The sequence below is a fragment of the Pleurodeles waltl genome, chromosome 3_1 (assembly GCF_031143425.1).
Source record: "Pleurodeles waltl isolate 20211129_DDA chromosome 3_1, aPleWal1.hap1.20221129, whole genome shotgun sequence".
NCBI classification, from domain to species: domain Eukaryota; kingdom Metazoa; phylum Chordata; class Amphibia; order Caudata; family Salamandridae; genus Pleurodeles; species Pleurodeles waltl.
Genome location: NC_090440.1, coordinates 434,472,666 through 434,498,467, shown reverse-complemented (window position 1 = coordinate 434,498,467; position 25,802 = coordinate 434,472,666). Strand labels below are relative to the sequence as shown.

The following is a 25,802-nucleotide window of genomic DNA, read 5'->3' as shown; positions in this document are numbered from 1 at the left end:
GACAGATGGCTCCAGTAGAACCTTGTTTTTTTCTGGGGATCAAGTTGGACACGGTCAGCATGATTGCAAGGCTGCTGGAACAGAAAGTACCGGAGATTCAGGCTTTTCTGGAGAAAGTGGTAGTTGAAAGAGGCTTGGAGCTTCAGAAAGCACAAAATTGTTTGGCTTCCTCAACTTTGCTTGCAGAGAGATGAGGGGGGACATACTTTTTGCAGGTGGGTGGGCATGACTATGTCAGGCTGCACACTACCACACCACAGGATTTGATTTTCCGTGGCAGTAGGGGCAGATTTAGGGGTATGGCACTACTTTCTTGGCAAATTCAGTGGTATGTCCATGTGGTTTCAGGAGGAGAAGATGGTGTGGCAGGTCCAGATTTTCTATCAGCTAGCATTGAAGGAATTTCAGATGTTCCAGGAGGGAGCAGAGAGGACCTCAAGAAGGGAGTGCACTCACAGGGAAGGATAAGTGATGCCCTATGTTTTAGAACTAATGGACAAGGGCTTGTCACCCACGACCATAGCGATAAAATTGGCTTGTTTGTCTTTTTATGGGAAGCTCCTGTTTTGACCCTGCTGGTGATCAGATGGCTGGGCAAGGTACTGAAGGGATGGGGCAGGGAGAGACCGGGTTCCAGGAGGGGATTGAGGAAAGCCATTACATTTAAATTACTGTGTGAGATGCTGGGATATTTGGAGGGGTGCTGTCACGGGAAGTTTGAGGTGGCATTGTTCAACTTGAGTATGATTTGGATGTTTTTGGAGTGATAGGGTGTCTGAAGCCCTGGGCTTGGGGATCGAGGATGCAGTACGGTTCGAGGAGGTGAGGATGGAAGTCAGTCGTGTGGGGATATGGTTGCGGAAGTCCAAGACGGACCAAGAGAGGACAGGGAAGTGGACCTGCTGAATGAAGGGGGGGTGAAACAGCTTGCCCGGTGAGAGAGTGGCAGTCATTTCAAGTGTGGCCGGAGGGCAGACAAGATGCAGTGTTTTGTCATCAGGATGGCAGCAGGATCACAGCTTTTCAGCTGTTGATGGTAGTGGTGGTGTTAGGCCAGTATCCTGCCTCCTTCAGGACTCATTTGTTTTGGATTGGGGCAGCAACATTGGTGGCACGTTTGGGATGGGGGATGATTAAGATTCACAGGATTAGAAGATGGAGGTCGAAGTGCAGTGAGCGTAATGCACGTAAGTAAGGGAGTGACTGGGGAATTTGGTGGGGAGGTCTGCGGTGGACTGAGGATGGCAGCTAAAATGTTTCTTTTCCCCTAGGATGTGTGAATGGCCCAGTAGTGGGGCACTCATTAATCCACTGGGCAGCACAGTACACTGAATGGCAGATATATAGATGCAATCTGCAACTGCCTAACAGATTTCATGAGGTGCTCTGGTGGGGAAAGGGTGGTATGAGATGGGTCATTCTATAGCCTTTTCTAGCGTCTATGGTGCCAAGATGGGGATGTCCAGACATGTTAGTTTTTCATTTGGGGGAAAACGATTTGGTACAGCTATCGAGACTGACACTACTGCAATACATGCAGCAGGATCTGGAGATTCTTAAGCACAGACTGTCTGGGATATGTTTAGTGTGGACGGAATTTGTGCCATGTAGGAAATGGAGGGGAGCAGTCAAACATGCAGTCATCAACAAGGCTAGGAAAAAGGTTGACAGAGCAATGAGGGTAATTTTGTGCGGGGAAGAACATAAAAGTGGTGTCACATTGGGGTATCAAGGAAGAAGATGAGGGGCTTTTTGAGCAGCTGGGGTGCACCATTCTGATCTGGGATATGCCTATTACATTGTGGAACTCATGGATGTGTTGGGGCGGTTGTGGAATGAGAGAGTGTGGTGCGGGAGGAGCAGATGGGAGTGATGGTGTTACAGTAGTTAATGTGTACAAGGATGGAGCAGTAAAACACCCTCTGGGTTTTTTCTGGTTAGCAGTACATGCAGGGGTGGAGAGTCAGATGCGGGCGGTTTCACCCCTTGGGAGGAAGAATAAGGATTTATGGTGAAGGAAGATCTGGGGGTAGGTTGACTGGAACAGGTGAAAAAAGTAGTGGTTGGAGGATGTTTCAGAAAGGAAGCAATGAGGACAACGGTGATGGGAGGAAGTGATGGGGTGAAAGGCAGAAAGATTGTGTGAGGTATTATGGTGAGAGATTGGTGACTGGGGCAAAGGAGAAAACACAGTTGATATGTTAAGGATTTCAATATGTTGTGTTGTTACATGTTGTAATGTTAAATGCAATCCTGTCCTAATAAATGGGCTTTTGTACTAATACTGGAGTCAGTATGATTGTCCCACGAAGGAGGGTTTCGTAGGATGGAGGGAGGGGGACAGGATTGGTCAGCCCTGGGGAAATGGTGGGGTCACATGGGTAGGGAGGTATATTTAAAGAGACGCAAGAGGAAATAACATCCTCTCCCGGCACAGCAGTACAGGGGATGGAGCGCTTAGTCACCCACCCTCCCTGCAGTTAGCGTAGTGGGGTGTGGGTGTGATGCCAGATTAGGACAGGTTGCAGGTGAGTGGGACTGGTACATGCAGTGGTGGAGAGTCAGATGCGGGGGGATCTACCCCTTGGGAGGACGAATAAGGATTTTAGGTGAAGGATGATCTGGGGATAGGTTGACTGGCAGAGGTGAATGAAGTGGTGGTTGGAGGATGTTTCGGAAAGGAAGTGATGAGGACGGTGGTGATGGGTGGAAGTGATGGGGATGAAAGGTAGAAAGAATGTGTGAGGCATTATGGTGAGAGATTGGTGACGGGCAAAGGAAAAAACACAGTTGATATGTTAAGGATTTCAATAGGTTGTGTTGTTACATGTTGTAATGTTTATTGCAATCTTGTCCTACTAAATGGCCTTTTGCACTAATACTGCAGTGGTTATGATTGTCCCATGAGGAGAGACTTCAGAGAAGCAGTCGCATGACCTCCCGTGCCTATGATCAATTCAGTGGCATAACAAACATCGGGCTAAGTTGGAGGACCCAGCCGTATGATCAGATACTGTGATGAGTGAGGGCTTGAGCAGGTTGGAAGGTATCGAATGCCGGAGCGTAAACATCAATTGCCAGTGGCACAATAAGTGAACAGCTATGTCTGCTGATGCGCTGCATGAACGAGAAGCAGCAGCTGATCAACTATTTGATAATGCATCTGGTATTGGCAACACAGATCTGTGTCTGCAGGCCCCAGTGGCAATGAGACAACTAGAAAAGTTGATGCAGAGTGAACAGGCGAAATGATGGGAGAGGAGATCTCTTTATTGAAGTATTTGGAGGTTAGTTGAATATTGCGTAGGTTAAGAATCCTCACAGCACCACGCTATGAAAACCCAAACCCATTCATGATGAAAGAGTGGGCTGAAAGAGGCCCCTGATGCAAATAATATTCAAGAATGCCAAAACTGACCAGAATGAATTACAGGCAAATATCGACTGCCTTAATAATGAAATTGGTGTACACGCACAGGAGGAAGTAGAGCAAAAATTATGTGAAGATATGGTGAAAAAAAAGCAAGAAGATTTAATAATAGGGATGAAATCGCAAACGTTTCATTTCCCAGTTGCTTTGATATAATTAAAAGGCAAAGATTTATGGAGAGCAATAGGGCTTTGCAAGATAATAGAATGAGTGGAACAAGTTCTAAGCTAAGCTCGGAAATTGATATGGACCCGGAGGATGGTATTCATAAAAACCAGGTACAACCACCGGGTAGGCCTATTATCTCGGCAATGGATAGCCTCTTTGAAAACATATCAAAGTATGTAGACTACTTTTTGCAGGAATATGTACAAAACTTTCCATCATTCATATTAAGACACTGGTGACTTTTTAGAGTTGCAAGTATATGTGCTAAATGGAATGCTAAAATCAGGCTTTTCAGAAAAACAACTGCAGGAGTGCTATTCTTCATGCCAACAGTTTTCACTCAAAGCATACCAAATTCAGCATCCCCTATGGGAACTTGCTGAGAGTTAAAAGGAATTGTAGCACAACCCAAGATGAAACATAAGTGGGGACCAAGCAGTGATGAGATTCTTGCAACGTGAGTACTCAGAGAGTCAGCATTTTTCCTTAAAAAACGTCCAAAAGAGAGTGATTCAGGTATTAGATTGTTAAAGCCATATAGCACACAGAAAAAAAAACAGTGAGGTATTCTTAGAAAGTACTAGCATTTGATGAGGGGGACCCTGTTTCATGGACAATCAATCCAAACTCCCCTTTAGTGACATTTCGAAAAGCATTTTCTATGTGAGATGCCTTGGTAAACAGTAGTTCTGAAATGTGGGAGAGCAAAAGTTGGTTGCAATAAGGTAAGAGGTTGAAAATGTCATACATGTAAAGCTTGTACCTTTGGGATGAATACATTTGAATGCACTACACCATTTTCAGTGAGACAGATCAAAATAACAGATTCATTTAGTTGTCAAACTAATTATTCTGTTTACAAACTCCAGTGTGAGTGCGGCTTGCACTATGTATGTAGGGAGGACAATCCTTCAGGTTCACAAAAGGATTTTGCAGCTTCTGAGGGCTGTAAACAACAAAGACTGGTCATACCCTGTGGCCAGGCATGTGTATGAATGCCATAATAATGATGTGAGATGTTTAAAATACTTTGTGATAGATGCAATTCTGAAACAGATCAGAGGAGGTGATCATGAGTGACTACTGTGGCAAGCGGAATGAAAATGTATAATTAATTTAGACTAAAAGTCTTCTGAAGGTTTGAATATGGAAGAGGAGCTATTTACTGTTCTGTGAGTCAGAAATCTGGAGAGACATTTCCTCCAAACATTTAATATTTCCAGAAAGATCCTGCATAAATGCTTATGCTTTTTTTCTTTCCTCCTAATCCTCTTTTGCTCATGTTGTTTTTGTTTTTCTTTGTCTTCCTTTTGTCTTTTCTTTCTTTCTTGGAGTCTCCTGCAACAATACAAGTGATTAGCTTGCAATGATTCTCCCTTGGTGGTCACCGGTGCTTGTAGCCTGGAAAGGGGAAGTTATTGAATTCAGCCTGAGGTTGTGCAATATGGGTTAATATTTAGGGAGTCATAGGGGTGTGATAAACCAAGAATTCTAGAAGATTTAATTTGGTTGTGTTTAAGTCAAATTATTGAACTTTATGGAACATTGATTACAAGAGTGGTTGGACCTCAGTATGAAGGATGACACTAATTGCTGACTTACAAAAATGATCTAAAGCTTAATTTGCACTGCCTTCAATGAATTATGAAGTATGTAATTGAAACTTTTTGATTATTAAATCACACAGTAATTTGTTGACAAAGATATGATACAGGTATGATACAGGTATATGTTAAATGAAAGTATTTTCTTTATGGTGATGGTCAAAATAATTTGTACTTTAAAAACAAAGAGGGAAGCAAGTCCGGCTGGACTCGAACCATGAATGCTCAGTGTGAAGGTCTGTGACCTTCACAGACCTTCACACTGAGCTATTGCTTTTTCTTTTTTTTAATCTCCTTATGGGCTAATACAGATAGAGAGGGAGCCCTCAATGGCTCCCTGCAGTTCCTAAATATTTATTTATTAATTATTTATTATCGCCATTGGTTTCCAGAATGCATTTTGTAACATATATAAATATATATATACATATATATATATATATATATGTATATATAAATATATATATATATATATATATATATATATATACATGTATATATATATGTGTATATATATATATGTATATATATATATATATATATATATATATATATATATATATATATATATATATATATATATAAATCCTAATGGCAGTCGGCACTAGGTAGTCATAGTTAGTCTGCCAGGGCAAAAAAGCATCTGTGACCTTGGTGAAAATAAAAAAGTGTGGGCTCCCGTGCTTGTTTTGAAAATAGCCCCGGTGGGCCAAGTCCCGGGGGAAGTGTTTAAGAAAAGGAGAGGGGTGCATGGCACCCCTCTGAGGCTCTATAAGCCCCAGGACCCCTGGGCCCTGAGGACCACCACCTCCCTGGGGCCAAATGTTTTAAAAAGAATAGGAGAGGAGCTGCAGGACACACATATGGCCCCGGGGACCACAACCTCCCTGGGGCCAGCCATGAAAAGTAAAGGAGGGAGGCCATACAGCCCCCTCCTGAAGCCAATGTTGACCTTGGGGACCACCACCCCCAAGGCTGGCTCCTGCTATGTCCCTGACTTGACGAGAACTTTGACAGGTCCTGCTAAGTCAGAGCAAACACTGATTCCAGCAGGCGAAAGCTGTCAAAGTGCTCTCAACAGCTGGAAGTAGAGGTTTCATCTCTTTCTCTGCCCACATAGATTCAGGCAGGGAAAGAGAGTAAACGATTTCTTTTGCACACAGGGAGCTGCATGTTTAGCAGCTCCCTGTGTTCAATAGCAATGTTGGCTCCCACAGGAGGTGAGGAGCCGGCTGGGACCGTGGGGGGCTTGAGGATCCCCATGCGGGCCGATTGCCCACTGGGTGCCTTGGGGGGGCACCCAGGAAACATGTCCGGGCCCCAGAGGATGGGGTCACTGGGCCGAGATCATCCTGGAGGGGGTCCATGGCCCTCCTCTTCTATTTAGTGTGTTTACTAATCGATTCCATAATGAAAAAGGATCTGAAATCCTTTGTGGAGGTGACTGCATCGCTGATCTATTGCAGCACAATCTGTATGTGACTGAGATGAGTGGGTTCTTTCTTGCCCTTTCCTGGTGACAGCAGAGTCTATGGTTCTCCCTCTAAATTGCTACTAGTATGCAAAGGTACAGATTACCTGGACGCTCCGCTCTTGGCCCTACACCGTCTACCTTAGAAGTACGCAAAGGTCTTCACGGCTTTTTACCAAGATGATGGACAGCTTACCAAAGGGTCCCCCGGTGTGTTTGCCATCAATTTTGGCGGTGCATTCTTGATCCCGAGGGATATGAGGACATCCCCACAAAACAAAAAAGCACTTACGTCATATGGATAGCAGGAAAGACCCTGGTTTGGTGGAAAGTTACGTCTTTGTAGTCTTATTGCCCTCTCTATGGGAAGATTCATGTTATCACATATTTCTAGATAAAGCCGCACCAAGAACAATCATATCGCCAAAACACACACAAGGTCACTGGTGACATTTCCTTATGCTTCATTACACAGCTGTAGTGTAGAATACATACTGGACATTTACCCAAGAAGGCAGAAAGCACTCAACTTCGATAGATATCTTCCGCAAAACTGTGGACTCTTGTTGGATAAAAGGGCAGGTGAGGTTCCTTTGTGGCCAAGTCACTCACACCGCTACTGATACACTCACAAAGACACTCACACACCCTGCGACCAACCCTTCCTGTGCACGGCCGAAGGCTGAGCGCGGTGGGGGTAGGTTTAACGTACAGGAATTAAAATTACTTTATGTTTAAAAAAACATAGAAATTCACTGAAAAAAACAAAGGTTACATGAACTTTATTGTCAGCAAATAGAATTTTAAAAAGCATAGAAATTCACTAAAAAAAACAAAAGTTACAGGGATGTTATAGTTAAGATCTGAATTTACTCTCACAAAACCACAGAAGTTCAGCAGCTATAGTTATGGTTAGCTCAAGTAACTATAACTTGTGTCCTAAGGTAACTATAAATCACTTTAAGTGAATATACATAAATATATGTTTATTTGCTGTAGAGCTGATTCTATAGTTTATGTTAGACTACTGTTTTCTCATCTGCATTGATTAAAAATGTAGTTTTGCACAACCAGAACACAACTAGAGCTCTAACTTCCTGCATAGGCACGTAGTGTCATACAGAAGGGGCATGTTTACAAGCCCCTCGTGCCACCTTTCGCCACCATAGCGTAATTTCTTTTACCCTAAGTCAGCACTCTGGTGGCTTTACCCCCATGCTCTATTTACAAAGTTGTGCAATGCTTGCAATGCGCCACTTTGTGAACCTCTTGTGCCACATTATGCCTTGCTCAGGCATAATGTATGCAAGGGGGGTGTTCCGATGCAAGGAGGCTCGGAAAAATGGTGCAGTGAAATTTATAACATTTCACTGCGCCATTTTTGCCATCATTTTTACCCCTGCTCAGAGCAGGCGTTAGAATGATGCGCCCATTTTAATCAATGGGCCTCCCTGTTATTTGCTGTGCTAGCCGCAACATTTTTGGTGCTAGTGCAGCGAAGCGCCACAATAGCATCATAAATTGTGATGCTATTGTCCTAACAACTGCCGTATTTTGGTAAATATGGCACAACAATGGTGTTGTTAAGTGGGGTGGGGAGGGGTGGGGTGGGGTGGGGTGGGGTGGGGCGAAGCAAGAAAAGTGGTGCATCGGGACCGATTCATCACTTTCTTGTAAATATGCCTGAAACACACTGTGAAACAACAACAAAGGCATTTTTTAGACCCTGGCTTACGATCAAGCAGCGGAATGTCCATCTTATTTAGAGATCCTCCCCTGTGAAGAGAGTTACACCTACTACCTTCATAAACCTGAAGTTTTGCTGATCGGGACCCATGTTTAAAGGATCGTTCAACAAATTTTAAACAAACTCCGAAAGAAGAGTTTGTTTTCTCTGAAAAAAATGGCCCAAAGGGAGAAAGAGTTTTTTCCTTTCGCATGAGGACTATTAATCACTTTACCTGCCTGTGTCCACTGTGCACCAAATGGAGAACACGGGCAGTCAAAATGAGTGATGTCGCACTGCTCCCAGCAGGGCCAAAATGGCCACCAATGTGGTCCCTTGGTGGAAGGCCAACCTGGGTCAAAGGTTTACATTGACATAGCCAGTACCAGCTTCATGGGTATAATTGTTGCTCTTCCCCCAGATTATAAATACAGTGGGGGAACCATGAGTTTTGCCGGGTGAGAGCACTGCCCTGCTCTACCTAATTGTAAATGAAGCCCAATGTATTGAAAAGAGGATTTGGTGATGTGAGCATGTACTATAAGGAATAAAGGGGCTGCTTTACAGTTTGGCGGACAGGGTACTCTGTCACAAACATGGTGTACTACATTGTCCGACAAACTGATGGTTCGCCCGTTCTATTTAGAGTTAGGCAGACAGTAGTGTTTCCAATGGCAGTGCTCCCGATGCAGAGCCCTGCTTCGATGCCCTGGTGGAGTTGGGGTTGTCACTGTACGTTCATCAACTCAAATCATCAAATTAGAGCTGAAGGTCTTATGTACTTTTTTCAGTTCAAACAGTAAAAAATTTCAACGAACTGCGTACCCGGGGTAAAAACTCTAAGGATATCAGACCCATTTGTTTTTTATTTTTCAAAAACAAACTTCCACTTTGGTAGGGCTGCAGAAATTTTCAGATATGGTGGAGGGTAGTCTGGCTAGAGAGGTGGAGTTAATTACCTCTGTCACCCTGATGGACGGCGCCATATTCTAAATGAAGTCCAAAGTACCCTCTCTTGACATACGAAGCATATTACACGCTACCTTCGAGCTCTGTGATCTGAACTTTGGCGTTTTCATTCTGTATGGTCGCGGGATTCTTTACTGAGGATGTCTTCATAGTATACAGTCAGGGTGTTTTTTTACATATAATTCTTACAGGCAACAGGCAGCTTATGGTGTCCATCTGATAAAATACCAATATCATTATAGTGGTCTGCTATCAATTATACGAACATGCGTAGGTTTCACGTTCTCTATTTAAAGATTTTTTTTTCATATTTTTGGGGGAGAAAATGACATCATCACTGGCATCCACTATTTCCACTGTTTTCATATAAAAAGTTAATGTATTGGCGATATTCAAATAAAATATATTATTCATTTTCTCTTATACAAAATCCACATCACTATAGACAGTTATCGACGTACATCCGGTGCTTTTAATTATGTATAGCACTCCTCGTGAAAGACATAAACAAGAATCAATAAAGAAAAGCTAATTGTGTATTGGTAGGAGAAGCTCGTTTAGTTGTGAGGGTAAATGTGGGGTCTCAAAGCCGGTAAAATATAAGAATTTTAAAGAAGCTGAGAAACTTAAAAACAAACAAAAGCACAGAGTCGTGGTCTCTGTCTAATACTAAGCACTGATGGACGTGAAGCTGGCAATGTAGCCTCCAGACTGGCTTCATAACTAGGCTTTTCAGCTTCCCACCCAAGAGGTCATGGACAAACCCTCCCGTTTATGAACCGGAGGCTGGGTGAGGTTTTTACAGTGTCTCGGTCGTGTTACTCTTGCTGTCCCTCTAGGTGAGATTGACGCCGTAGTTGTAGACGCCGCTAAAGACTCGTGTTCAATGTACTTACTCAAGGAAAGGTCAAACGCTTAAATCTCAAGTTCCTTATTGCCTGTGGATGTTTCCCTTTCCATGAATATACAGATCAGGTTCGACTTGTTCAAACAGAAGCTCGACAGGAGCATGTGGAAGCAATAAAAAGGGCGCAAGGTGATTATTACAACTACTTTTTCACAGTTTTTACTCTCGCCTCACAGATCGCTGTGAAGAAGCTGTCAGTCATAGGCAGGATATTTCTACCATAGAACGAAGGGACGTATTTATAAGTGCCTTGCGTCGCCAGAGCCTTACTTTTTGTGATACAAAGGTATCACAAACCTTTAAATCCTATTTGTGTGGCCTCATAGATATGGAGTAAGGCAAGGCAACCAAAATGGCGGCCTTGCCTTACTCTGTGTTAGGGAGGCGTTCCTTAGGCATTGCAGTGGGTGTTCCCAGGCAACACCCATGGAGTTTGATGCATCCCCAGATTTACTAAACCTTGAAAACTTGGGGATGGGCCAAAAACTAATGATTCTCCAGGGGAGGCGAAACAAGGAGAAATATCACTATTTCTCCTCGTTTTTAGGGATGAGCATACAAGCGCTCCGTCCCTGTTGCAATCTCTCTTTGGGCTTTTAACCACGAGCATGTCTCGCCTTTCACTTTCATTGGTTTGTGGGTTTGCCTTTCATAATCCACTTGATTTCATAAGTGAAAGGCATGCATATGTCATGCCTCTTCCGGTGTTTAGCCCTACTCGAGTGCACCGGCCAACTACTGAAAACATGCAAGGCTCCATGTTTTCAGCCTAATTTCTGCACTACTTTATCTTTTTATTTTCCACGCAGCACGATGGCGCTGGGTTTTACAAAGTGCGATCACGCTGGTTTTCAATTTCAGCGCAATGGCGCTGGGTTTTACATAGCGTGATCGCGCTGTTTTTTTTTACTTTTAATGTATGTGACAAGAAAAGTCCAGTTAAGAGTTTACAACGCTAATAGCTCTAACCCGAGCAAATGTGAGACCCGTTGCATTGCAAATGCTTGTTTCCTCTTCCTATGTATGCTGCATTTTGCAGCACACATAGAAAGAGGAAAAAGCCTCCCAGCAGTATTTTGCGCAGGAAGGTGCACCTTCCTGCACAAAAGCAATCCTGCATGCAGCGCAGGCACCCTTGCACCATGGTGCAAAGGCACCTGTGTTTACGCTAGGCTGTCAAAACGGCATCAGCGCGGGGGAAAGAACAGGAATACGCATATGCCATTGATACAACACCTTCCTGCCCTTTCCCTTTGATGTAGAGCAGCTCAGCAAGGTGACTTGCTGCGCTGCCCTGCACCAAAATCCCCTAACTATGGGCCTAAGGGTGCCGTAGGTCCAGAGGCCTGAATTTGCCAGAAACCATTACTGAGGATATGGGGGTCTTAGTGCATGTTCAGTCGCACACACAAAATTGGTGGCCATGGGACAACGGAGGAGCAGGTTGGGGTGTTAGGCGGGGAGGGGGAAAGCAGCACAAGAGGGAGTGCAAGCATGGAGTCTATAGGAGAAGCACACTGGAGATAAAGCAGAAGATAGCACAGGGGAGGGAGGGAGTTTGGCAGGGAGTTAAGCACACAAGACACCTTTCAATACTAAGAGAAAACAACTTGGAATGCGAGAGTATGTATATGGAAGAGGCATACAGGAGAGAAATGGAAAACACATGCACTCCCACAGAGTGCTCAAGTAAAAAGGAAAAAGGAGTTTCCGAACAATTAGCAATGGAAGGATGGGCCAGCTGGGACAAAGAAAGCCACTGAATACGAAGCAAGGAAATGTGAGTGACAATTAAGCCACCAATGGTAAGTAATGAGCGATCTGTAAGTCTCAGTAAGTTCTTGGTAAACCCACGTATGGGAAACCAGAGCTTGAGCGCCAACTTATGGCGCTACACTGTTTAGAGGCAAAAACATGCCTCTAAGCAGTGTAGCACCATTTTCTGGCGCACAACCCCCATGGACATGGCTCCTGTCTTATTAAAGACAGGAGCCATGCCCACCACCCCAGTGGCCATGCCCAAGAGACAAATGACATGGCCATTGGGGCCAGCACCATGCAGGGGGCCCCAAGTCAGGGCCCCCAAGCGTGAAAGAAATACAAAAAATACTTACCGGGTCTTACCTGGGATGGGTCCCCTATCCTGTGGTGTCCTTCTGGTGTGGGTGGGTGGTGGGCCCATATACCCAGGCGTTAAATAATAGCGCTAAGCAAGCTTAGCGCCATTATTTAAGGCCCCCATTCCCCCGTGCTGTATTTTAGCATGGTGGGATAAATATGGCGCTAAGGCCATATCGTCCTTTTCTGGACAGGAATGCCTACCTTGCATCTCATCGACACAAGTTAGGTTTTCACGTCCAGAAAACGACGTTAACTCCAAACCTTTGGCACTAGACGTATCCAGCGCTAAAGTATAAATATGGAGTTAGGCTTGCGCTAAACTAGCGTAAAAAAAAATTACATTAATTCAGCGCAAACCGAGTATAAATATGGGCCTCAATATCTGGTCAGGTGAGGAGATCAATAGACCCTTCTATGAACCCTCCCTGGCACAATAATGCAAAGTGGAAGCAGATATTTTGAATAGCCCTCCATCTCTACCTGGAACATAGACAGAACTCAGGTCAGCCCAGGGCTGCGCCAACCTGTAACATTTTCCTGCAGTCTACAGACATCCCATGCAGAAGGCACCAGGACTGCAAGTGAGTCTACAACCGAGTTGCTGACATAACTGAAACGGAGGCAGATCTGCCAACAGGAAGAAGAGAGGGTGATAGCTTAACTTCTTCCATTACATTTTGTTTTCAATTATCCGGAAATGACAATTCATTATAGAAAAGTCATGCACGTCATTATGCCAGAAAATGAAATTCAACATGCCACTGTTCTGTTAATACTTTCATTGCAATCTGACTCTGATGAGTCATGGTGGTTTAAAGAGAGAAAGAGTTCATGTAGAATAGTTTGGTGTCTCAGCTCATACTTTGGCTCCCTCTATGAAGTTGCTGGCTTATCTCCCTCTACCAACAACATTGTATCAGGTACAAAGCTATCGATTTGCACAATAGCAAGGATATACATCTATACTTCTACTATACTAAAGCAGACCTGATTCGGATTACACAAGAGAGTGACTCTTCACACTAGGGGCCTGATTTATACTTTTTAGAGCTGCATTAGTGCCATTTTTGACGCAAAAGAGGCGCAAACTTACAAAACGTAATTGAATGTTGTGTTTGCGATGCTTTTGCATCAAAAAATGACGCAAATGCGGCGCTAAAAAATATAACTCAGGCCCTAGGTAGTAGTGAATGAGCTGTCTGAAGGATGGTAGGATGACGATCTACGAAGGAGCGTGCTTACTGCTACTGACTGATGTTAGACATATGAGCAATGTAAGAGAAAGCAATGTTTTGTTTATCTACTTTTTTAGCAACATCAAGGGAAGACGCCAGATCTTGGTAATCGTAGTAAGATATTGGATATAACAAGGTTGCAAGTATTCTGTGTGCTACACATTTATCTGCTGGAAGGTCTTCACAAGAGCTACGCAAGTCTCTGCAATGTGGAGATGTAGAATTGCAGAGGTCATTTATGAAAACTGTCTTAGGTACAGTCATGTTCTGCCGTTGTTATCTAACATGTTTTTGATAAATTCAGAATCGGTGGTCACCTATATATTTCCTGTGAGCAATTTAATGATTCCGCCCTTCATTTTCTGGTGTGAGTTTTCCCAATATCAGCATCAGTGCGTTGTTTAATGAAGTAAAGAATGGGTCCTATGCAAGTGTCAGGGCTCTGAGCAGTAGCAAGAGTCATTTTCAGTTAGGTGCTTGAGAATTGTGGCGGACATGTTGCTAGTCGCAAAAAAACTGGCCCTATAATATTTTATTGGCATGCATCCATTGATTTCCTTTTGCATTTTAAACTGGTCATCCACACAGCAATAAGAAATGACCACCAGTTAATAATAAAATCAAGCTGGCTCTTGTTAATGCATGACACGCATCAAACACCAAAATATAAGGATCAAACATTTTGTCAAAATTGGAAGGTTTAGAAAATTTAAAGTTAAACTGAAACTAGGCATAGCTCACAGTTTAATAAATAGGATCAAAATGCACCAGCCCAATTCATTTGCTTCTCCTACGGGTGCATAGATGGCCCTTGATGGATTCAAACAGTGGAGCTAGCTTACCAGTACAAACCAGAGCCAACATACCAGCCTATAGAAAGAGAAAGACTGTACTGCACCCGAACCCAATGATTAGGAACAGAATTAGGACATTCAGGTATCAAAGCAAACTAATACCACTTATTAGTGAGGCTGCAAATCACAACACCACATTGACTTTGGAAGTGTTGTTTTTTTTTAATTCAGGAACTCCCATGGTACTTTTCCCTAGAGTTGTTTTCGTGTTCCCTGGTTCTTTGTTTCCACGTAGTTCTTAAGAAACAGCTCTTATAACATTCATTCTTTGTTGTCTGGGAGCTACAATTGTGAAAACAAGCCTAATAGAATCTAATCGTTACAAAAGCTCTGTACTCCCCGCAGGCACAATTGGCAGTACAATTTCAGGACTGAGTCGATCTGTGATAAACTAAATGAACACAAGCCAATGTATTAGTTTTTTTTTTTTACCTTTTGAACAGTGTGTGCAGGGAGTTTCTCGCATTTTCCGAACACCGGCCCGTGATCCTTTGTGGTTAGTCTTTCTAACTTGGTGCGAAGAGCCTGTTCCTCCTCAGAAATGACACGAAAGGTTCCAGTCTAAAACAAGAGAACAAAGGGAATCAGATAATACGTTCTTTTTTTGGTTTAAATGATGTGATAGCATATAATAGTACCAATTATCATTAATAAGCACTCCCAGAATCACCAGACTTCATTGCTTAAAAACAATAACTAATTAATTATGAACAGTATCCCTCCCTAAGGCTGGTATCCTCAATGTGCGTCTTTTCTGGACGCTTCCTGCGGATGCTTATGTTATGTTTTTTGTATTTGAAAAGGGCATTATCACCTGCAACCATACCCTGGTGCTGAGCAGGTATGTGTACCTAGCCCTGCCAGATTGGTAATTGAACAGCAAGGTATTCAGCTTCTTGTGCAATTCAAGAAGAGAAGAGAAAGCTCTGATGCAGAGTGAGAGGTCATTCCATGCTTTTGGAACAATTTACGACAACATTCATCACCCTGATGTGGTTTTCTGTATGCTTGGAATGTATGAGAGAAGGGTTACTGCAGAGCGGAGGTGTCTGGATGGTTGGTGGAAGGAAATGCACCTGTTCCGGTAGTTGGGGCCTTATGTGTGTAATGCCTTGAATGTGTGCAGGAGGAGTTTGTATTGAGCGCGTTGTGTATTGCGAGACAGTGTAGTTCCCTGAGGCGTTCCACTCTCTGACCCCTTTAGTCATCCCTCCAGCTCCCTTCTATTAGTGTGCCCACCCAATAAATAAACCTTCAACCTTACTTGGTGCAGATTGAGTTTATATTCAACAAGGTTTCAAGACATGCTATTCTGTACAGTTCTGCTCAGATCATATGTTGTGTGAAACTATATTTTTATTACATACAAAAATAATTCTCCTTCTGGTGGAAGTGTTTTCCGTACGTTTGTGCTCATGCCATGGACATAGAAACCTTTCTGTAACTAGCCATAAATGCGGAAAGAAAATCAACAGTTCACAAGTTCTGCGGTGCAGCCCACTCTGCACAATGCAAAATATGCATTTGCCAAAGCTGCATTAAACAGCATACAGTAATGAACTACAAAGCGTACAGCTTTGCTGCATGCACTCTGTGCTACATACTACTGCATTGCAGTGTTGCACAATACAGCCCACATAATGCTATTCATAAAATCTGAGCTACAGGACAGGGAATATCTAGAGTTTGGCAGATGTGAGACATCTGCCAAAAATTGGCATGTATCTTGCTCTCCCTATTTAGAATGTATACATCAGTCTAAAATGTAAATATACATGGGTATATACACTACGTAGGGCAAACAGGACATTTGCCAAACTCTCAATGACCCCAACAGTTTTTGCGGGGCTATGCACTATCTGGCTGGTGCAGATGCTGTGTTCTGAGCACAGCAGACTGCTTCTACTGATGTCGGACTACTCACAAAACTCAGGGACATAATTATACTTTTTGGTGCAAAACTGCACTAACACAGTTTTGCACCAAAATGTTTAGCACCAGCTTGCGCCATTCCTGAGCACGAGCTGGGGGCAGTATTTATGGAATGGCACAAGCCAGTGCAAAGGGTGGGCTAGCATAAAAAAAAGGTGGGGCTGGCGGTATGGGAGAAGGAGTTTTGCACCAAATAATTACGTTAGGCTGGTTAGAGTAAAAAAAGATGACTCTAACCAGCCTAGCGCCATTTTCTGATGCAAACCCAGCCATACCACATGACTCCTGTCTTAAAAAAGACAGGAGGCATGCCCACCACCCCAATGGCCAGCACAGGGGACCAGCATTACCTGGACATTGCCATTGCACCCTGTGCAATGCTGGGGTCCCCAAGTTGGGCCCCCAATGGCACTTTAATTAAAAAAATATATATATACTTGCCTGTACTTACCCTACCTACCTGGGATGGGGTCCCCCATCCTCTGATGTCCCTCTGGTGTGGGTGGGGGTGTTCCTGGGGTTTGAGGAGGGCACCTGTGGACCCGTTCCATGGTGTTTATCCATGGAAATGGGTCAACAGGTCCCTTAAAGCCTGGTCTGACCCAGGCATTATATCTTGGTGCAAAGCAAGTTTTACACCATTTTTAGCCCTTCCGCCCACCCGTGCGTCATTTTAGCACGGGGGGATGAATATGGGGCTATTGGGTTAGCACCATTTTTTAGATGGGAACGCCTACCTTGCATCTCATTGACGCAAGGAAGGTTCACGAATCTGAAAAATGGTGCAAACTCCAATATTTTGACTTTAGACTAGTCTAACGTCAAAATATAAATATGGAGTTAGTTTTGCACCGCATTTGCATAAAAAAAGACGCAAATTCAGCGCAAATGGGGTATGAATATGCCCCTCAATACTTGCTACTACGAACTGTTATCTGAAACCAGCAATTATCCTGTTCTGACAGTTCAAAAGAGGTAAGTTTGAATATTAAAGAAAGGCAATGACAGGCATTGTTGATGTGCTCCCTTCTTTCCTAGATGAGACAAATGTGTTTCCAGACTGAAACACATGTAGCGACCAATGGCAACTGCAATTGCATATTCATGTCGAATTTGTGTGCATGGCTGTGTAGATGGGTGTAGGTGAATGTGAGTCAAGTATTTGAAGAATGGATAGTGAGAGGATGGATGGATAGGTGGGAAATATAAAGCTTAGATGAAGGGATGGGGATAAATGACCGGATGGGTGGGTGAGTGAGCATGTGGCTCGATGAATGGTCCAGTTGATGACTGAATGCTTGAATTAACGAATGGAATTTGTAATACATTCTTGCATAGCTGGGGGATGTGCCTTGCCATCAACAAACTTTTCTAGCATGTAACAATTGTTGCAAGGAGAACAAAACGGTACAGATCACAAACAGTTATTCACAATTAATCAATCAATAGGGGTTAGCCATATGGACTGAAAAAGGGATCAAACAACTATGGAGCCGCTTAATAGTTACACAAAAGTGTGTTATATTTATAATGCTGCAAACGATGTATACGTGTTTGGTGCTCGGGTGACCACGCAATGAATTTCAACTAAACAATATACAGTGCTGATGAGAAAAGAAAAAGAACATTGGAACATCTCAGTAATCTTGGTTATTCAACTCTCAATGATGTGCACTAATCATATTTTCCAATTGTAGGAAGCTTAATCGGTGTTTCAACCCAAATAATTTACGGGCTCATCATCAAATTGAGTGAGAGCATAGATAAGTCCAGTAAATTAATGATGTAATGTGAATTTTAAACAGAAGGCATGTAAAAGTAGGGCCTAAGTGAACAGGGATAAGGAATGACCACCTGTAAACTGTCGGAGTCAGTGTCTGGTTGGCATCCACGTCAGCCAGAGTGCCCCGCAGGACTGACAAAAAAGAGAAACCCCCTTCCAGTCCTTTTGGCTAACCACTATTGATTGATTAATTGTGACTAGCTGTTTGTGATCTATACCTTTTAGTACTCCTTGGAACCATAGTTACACATTTTATATGTTATTGCCCCTGGTTCCGGGTACTGTTGGGTTACCCCTGTTGCAAACAATCAGGGTTTTTAGCAGCTATATGCGGATACCATGACACAACTGATCTAAATATTACGTTAAGAGTGAAGATCTTTATGGTAGGATGAGCATTATGTCTAATGTAGGGATACTCAGACCATTGATAGCCGCAGTTTGACCATGAGCAGCCATGAGCAACTAGAGTGGCACAGACACCTGGAGGAGAGGTTCTGGAGGAGAATCAGGTGCCAGCCAGAGACCGTGAATTGCTGTCCAGTTATTCAAGGGATCATTGTGCCAGGGAGCCAGGGTTTCATATTTTGCAGCTCTCAATTTCCCCTGCTGTACATGTGACCACAAACATGTAAAAAACATTACCGACTCATAGGTTAGGTGTCAGTTTAATATTCTGTTTAATATTCAGCAGGATGTGGCTGGATAAGACGCTCCACCAACAGAGGGGGCCAGATCCTGAAGAACAGAAACAAGAGGCTCCCATGGCAGAATAAAACCACGGTTAACATTGAGGCTCCCTGCCCGCATTCAAGATGGCATTTGGAGCAACAAGACTGTGGATTGTGTACACCAAGTCGGGGACTCTCAGGTGTATGTTTAATGCTGCAGCAGAATCGTCACACGGTGGAATCTGCAGGTAATGAAGCACTGGGCAGCTGGAGAGCTGGGGAGACATGAATAATTGTGGACGAGTACAGGGGAAAGGCGTGCATGCATGGCCTATCAGCTTCTTGCTTCAGTTCCTCATGGGAACAATTGCCAAGAATATCACACCAACCATCCCTCCATTATGACGGGCAGCTTGCGATATATTTTGTAGCTCTCATCTCTGTTTCACCTTTGCCTGGTTTTGTAATGTCAAATTATGTGGCCTCTCTGCAGAACATGGTGAGGCTCACATACCTCACAAAACTGCACAGGCCTTAGGCTGAAAGGGGACCCTGTGGAGCCTCATTTTGCCTCCTCTACCCTCCGTACCTCCACCTGAAAGTTGCCTAATTAAGTGTAGGCCTAGACGTAATTCAAATTTGACCTGCTTTACTAATAACATGGTTCCTCTAGTTGGCATGCTAAAATTGTCCATTGTCTGGATCAGCCTTGAGAATGAAACATCACTGGTGACGGTTTTGCCAAACAAAGCTGACAAGCAAACTGGTGGACATCTTTAAACCTTGCAAATCCTTATGGGTGGATCTCCACCATGCCCTGGGCAGGCTAGGATGCACTGCTATTTGGCTGGCACCACTGGCCTCAGGCGACTGGGCCTTTGAGGTGAAAGCCATGGCTTTGCCTGCCTCACACAGGGGATTACAGAAGCTGTTCAGCCTGCAGGAGCCCCAGATTCCTCCTTGGTCTGATGGCACCCTCCCCCCATTAGGGAAGATGGTCCTGTCCAGTGCCTCTGCCTGAGCCCTGGCCAGTGGGGACTGGGCCTCCCAGGTGAAAGCCATGGCTTCACCTGCTGTTCACTGCAGATTACTGAAAATATTCAGCCTGCATGAGCCCGTACTTCTACTCGGTCTGACGCCACCCTGACTTAGGATCTGCCCAGTGGCTGAGCCTTTACAGGGGTCCCATGTACTTCCCAATCCTGGAGGGACACACACGTCCATCCCAGTCTGCAGCCACTATACCCTAGGTAGGGATTGTCAGTCTAGCCCATTGGTTAAGGGGGTCCCGGATTGGTTCCATCCCCCTTTCTGGTGCACGAGCCTTGGGCACTAAGTCCTCAGCCAACCCCCGTCTCCTTGGGCTTGCCTTGGAAGCTATTTTCCCTTGACTAGAAAGCATGCAGAACCTGGAGCGGCACATGTTAGAGTTAGCTGCACGTGTTGGCCCAATGGTTATCTGACCAGCCAGTCCCTGACTGATCAACTGATCAGGAAGCCAGTGCAGCTTGGCAACCAGATGACTCACGAAAACCTGGTGACCAGAGTGATCAGACAGCAGCTGATGATGAAGCCATCAATCAGGAGGCTCCTTCATAGAGTTACACATTGGCTTCTTTCCAGGTGAGAGATCATGCCCCAGTACCTGAGCAAAATTTGATGGGCGAGGCCTCCCACGGGTCTTTACCAGTTCCTCCCATTGGCCTTGTGGTATAGGAAACCCAGAGGGGAACTGGCGCCCACAACGGAGATAAAAGCTTGGCTCAGAAAATTACTTTTAATAAATCCCAGTGAGGTAGCTGCATTGCTACATATGAGACCCTGAACTAGTATCAGAATGTCTAGAATGACAAATGGCTTAGAACTGGATGCCCCACAATCATGTGGTGCACTAAGGGCAATGGAGGTGGCCCTCTTTCATCCATGCTCAGGGCCCACATAGAGTTGCTCTACACTGGGGCCCAGAGTCTGGCTATCCCAGCAACTGCTGGGCATGGGCCCCATACTCAAGTACCACCCTTGTGTTTTAGGGTTAGCCTATTGAGCAGTGGTTATACACTGCGTAGTGGATTCTGACTTCAAAGGCCACCATCCTGCTGTTTATAGCAACCAACACCTTTTCTGGGGTCTGATGAGAATCAGTATCAGGTGCTGTAACTTGTCATTTGGTTCATCCAGGAGCACCAGTTCTGCTCACCACAAGTGGCCCACTAGGCACTCTCATTCGATGCCCATCTCCATGCCAGCAAGCCGGACGTTTCACCCATTTTAAGACTAAGAAGAGCTTGAAATTGTTTTAGCTGCAAGACCTCTAATCATTCACTTTACCAACTAAAACTGGGGTTTCCAAGCACCAGTTATATGGAGGGAAACTTTGAAGGGAACCAGCTACCAGCAGTTCGACTAGTCTTTCACCTGTGTACCCAGGTCTGATGACCGATTTGCATGTCAAGCCAGTACAGAACACCACCAGAGTTCCCTCTGACTTCTCCCTTCATGTCCTATCACACACACTCATGCTCTAATATCCTGACAGATCATGTGAGACCGACCGATGATGCGCCCACTACAAGGATGCAACAGGATCCCACTCTTGCTAGCTCGCACTTGCCCTCATTTTCATTCTGCCACAGGATTTCAGTTGGGTCTCAGACTCATGAACCTTTTAGATTTTTTGGTCCCGCCCAAGCCGGACACCAGGGGTCTATGGCAATGCCAATAAACTACCTGAACTGTCTTAAAGCACAGAATAAGGAGTCTAACAGCCCACTGCCAGAAAGCCACAAGCCCCTTGAAGCCTTCCCAGCCAACCCAAGCCAGTCAAGGTGCACCAAAACAGAGACAATGCGCCCTTTGGGTGGCAGATACACACCGGCAGGTGTCTCCCAGAGAGGATCTAACCTCCTGGGCAACCAACCTTCCTACTGATATGAATCCTTCAGCCGGACTGCAAGGACCCCAACTCTTTACCATTCATTGGTTTCACACCTTCTTTAACTCTCTCTTCAAAGTTCTTTTCAAGTTATCATACTTTTTGGCTATCAGTCTTTCACCCGTATTTAGCATAAGATGGAGTTTACCCCCTGCTTTGGGCTGCATGATCAAGCAACCCAACTCTGAGAAGATCCAATCATGACATGCGGGGAGGCGCTACTGGCCGAACACCATCTATGAGCCTTGATCAGAAGGTCTTGTGATCCCTGAGTGATGCAGGGGAGTCAGCCATCTGTACTCCACATTTACCATGTCCACCCTCAGGCGGGGATTCTGCAGTGGGCTTTTCCTTCTTTACTCATTATGATTGAGGGAATCCTTGTTGGTTCTTATACTCTGCTTTCTAATATGCTTACATTCAGTGGGCTGCCATGTCTGATTTGAAGTAATAGTTGGATTCCAAAGTATGGAGGGGTTGGATCAAATGCCTGGATTTCAGAAATGAGGGACCAGCTTTCACACAGGGGATTCACAACAGTACTTCTTTTCCCAGACCACAGGAGAAGACCACTGTAAAAAAGTACAAAAACTGGTAACCGCAAGCAGACAAGGTGCCTTCCCAGCCCCAGCTACAGAAGTAGGCACCCAGCAAGTCCATGTAGGCAGCCATGGGACACCATATAAAGGCATTTGCTGCTTGCAGCCAGGTTCCCATAGCTTTTCAGGGGCAGACCAGCCACCCACCTGTCCACCAAGGTGGGGAATGCCAGGTGCGCTGGGAGCATACCTCTGCAGTGGGACCGTGGGATCCCCTGCGATGGGGCCTGAACTTGAGAAGTCAAATGGAGCAGAGCCCCCTGTGACAGCCCGAGCATCTTAAGGATTTGACGTAAAAGTGACCATCAGAAAGGCTTAGCCACAGAGGAACCTTGGGCCTAAAGTGCATTCAAACTGTCAATGATCATGTTTCCTGCAATTGAAACTAATTCTTGATGCTAGCTGTATTCTTCAAATACGTGCGTGCTAAGTGGTCCAACGCCAAGAGTCATAGGCAAAGTTTGCAATGTTCACCCACATGCGGATTCAGGAGAGGTGGGGGAAGGCAGTCCTAGTGGGAGAAAGTTAGCACCGGCAAGAAAAAAGGCAGCACCAGCTATCTACCATCCGTGCAATGAGACAGCACACTGTCAGGCTTTCCCTCTGGTAGTCAGTCTCCATGATTTAAAGAGTGATTTCAGTCACTTAGCCTGGGAATCCCACCACGCTGCCACAGCAGACAGGCAAGTAAGAGGTTTCTATGGCAGCAGAAGGTAGGCACCTCCACCACTGGCCGTCCCAGATAGGGCTGCACTAGTCTTGAAAAAACATCCTGGCTACATGGGACCAGGGCTCCAGGTTCCTGGCAATGAAGGAGAATAGCCCCACCTGCACATGGGCCATCCACCACTCAATGGGGCAGGTATGAGCCAGGGACTGACCCCTGCACATCAAGAGTCCCAAAGTTTAGGTGGCATCTATGAGGCATGCCAGTTGGCTGGCCTCCCGGTGTTTTGGTAGATGGCACAGAGGGGATAAGTGCCAGGTTACCACACACAGTGAAAATGACTAATATCCACCATAATACTGCACTGCCATTAGCCTTGGTTGGTCTGGGTCACCCACACAGAAAGGCAGGAGCTGGGATAGGCAGTTGCGGGTCTCCGTGTAGACTGCCAGTTTTATCTTATGGTCCAACTAAGAGCTTTTTAACTACAGCAATTTTAATATATGCTATTGGAGCTGGAACTATTGGGGCTGCTAGTACCAGACTTTCATTCCAATGGATTTTCAGTAAAGGATTTAAAGTGTACTCTTTACAATTACAGGGCCTCAAAAGAGTCCTGTCTTGATATTTCTTGTCACTACCTTCCTGAATTATGCTGCCTTCCTTGGATGTGGTAGCTGATTCTCCGGATCCCTCTGTGGAATCAAACTTTGATTCTCCATTACTAGAGTAAGTTCTGAAAGTACCATTGAAAGTTGAAAGGGCACACATCCAAATTTATTGTCTTCATCACAGGAAAGTGCAATGGGCCTGAAGTTATGTAGAGTCACCAAAGCAGCCAAGCTGGTGAGCCCGGATTGGCCTTAAGTGCATGCATCTTGGGACGTCAGGACTGGTTGTCATGTACTAGCACTAGAGTTATCACAGATTTTCCAGTAAAAGATGAAGTGATCAAAGGAATGATAACGCAATTAATGAGCCATTGTAGTTTCACTGTGCTGGTCATATGCATTCAAACGTGCATTGCTGAACCTCGAGACAAGCATAAGCTACTGGCAGGAACAACCAGGTAGAGGCACTTGCTGAATTGGAGGAGGAGTCTCATGCCCCTTCTGGACCAACCTTCATCCCCTTTGGGATTCTCCTCGGGTATCCCCCATTTGCCTGCACTGGGATGGGGGGAAAAGACAGTCACATGGGTAACCATGGGCCCAGCAAGATTCACAACAAAAGGGAGAGGTGGGCCAAAGCATTGCCTGAGCGAGAAGTGTGGTCCTGTGCAGCGGAGACACCCCAAGGAATCGTTGTTCTGAGTGGAAATATGCTGGATGGGAAAGGGGAAATGAACAGGAACGCGGGGTCTGGACTTCCTGGCCAGATATTTTCACCCAGCCAAGCAGGGGAAACAAAGGAGCCCAGGGCCACAGGCCTCCACCCATCGGCCAGCTTAAGCTCTGACCCCGGGCCTGGGAAGAGCTTCTTAACCCGGACAAGTGGAGGAGGCATCTCAGGGCATGCAGAACTCTGTCCCAGGCACTTTGGGACATGGTGGTCTAGAGAAAAGAGCCCAGGACTGGGAGCTTCCATCTCCGGAACAGCTGCAGCTCTGCCCCAGGGCCCGATCAGACCATCTGAACCTGAGCAAGCAGCAGAGGCCTTGCTAGGCCCGCGGAACCCAGTCCTGGACTTCAAGTGACACCAGGTCTGAGGTCTTCCACCCCAGGGCCCACCAGAGCTCTCACCCAGGGTCCAATCAGAGTTTTTTTACCCACCCAAGCAGGGAAGCCCCGTCTTGGCCTGCGGATCCCCATCCTGGGCTCCAAATAGGATGTGGAAGGGAGCCCAGGGCTGGGGTTTTCCACCCAGGGCCCTTCTGAGCTCAGACTAGAGACCCAGTCAAAGCTTCTTAACCCAGGCACAAGGAAGAGTCCTTCCCAGGTCTTCAAGGCCCCATCCAGGGCATTTTGAAACACATTTGGCTAGAGAAGGGATTCCAGGGCCAACGACTTCTACTTCTGGGCCTGCCAGAGCTCTGACTCGGCCTAGTCAGAGCTTCTTAACCTGGCCAGGCAAAGGAGGCCTTCCCAGGCTTTCTGGACCCTGTCCTGTGCACTTTGCAACACAGTTGGCTGACTAACGGAGACCAGGATTGAAGACTTCCATCCGCCAGGCCTTCTTGAACTCTGACCAGGAGCCTAATAAGAACTTCTTAACCCATATAAGTAGGGGGCACGGCACTTTGGGACAGAGTGGTCTAGAGAATGGAGTCCAGAGCCAGGTCTTCCATTTCTGGTCCAGCCAGAGCTCTGACCCAGGGCTCTGACCTCAAAGTTTCTTTACGCGGTCGCAAAGCAATTCGCAGTTACCACACCCATTCGCAAAAGGGAAGGGGTCCCCATGGGACCCCTTCCCCTTTGTGAATGTTGCCATAAATGTTTTTTCAGAGCAGGCAGTGGTCCAATGAAACCAAATGGTTTCGTTATTTTTTTGTATTGCAACTCGTTTCCCTTTAAGGAAAACGGGCTGCAATACAAAAAAGAAAACTGCTTTATTTAAAAAGTAGTCACAGACATGGAGGTCTGCTGTCTTCAGCAGGCCACCATCCCTGTGAGTGCAAGGAATCACAATGGGGTTGCAAAATGCGGCCCTCCTCATTAATATTAATGAGGTGGGTCTTTGCGACCCCATTGCGATTCGCAGACGGTGTCTGAGACACTGTTCTGCATCCGATTT

The 25,802-nt window shown here is 45.3% G+C and overlaps 1 protein-coding gene across 1 annotated transcript in view; it reads right to left on the bottom strand.

The window, feature by feature from the left end:
- The window catches only part of RLBP1 (retinaldehyde binding protein 1), a 271,954-nt gene that overhangs the window by 210,070 nt on the left and 36,082 nt on the right, over positions 1-25,802 (bottom strand). Inside the window, exon 3 of the mRNA XM_069222704.1 lies at positions 14,918-15,046. Within this exon, the coding sequence (XP_069078805.1) occupies positions 14,918-15,046 (129 nt within the window). The remainder of the gene's footprint in view (positions 1-14,917; positions 15,047-25,802) is intronic.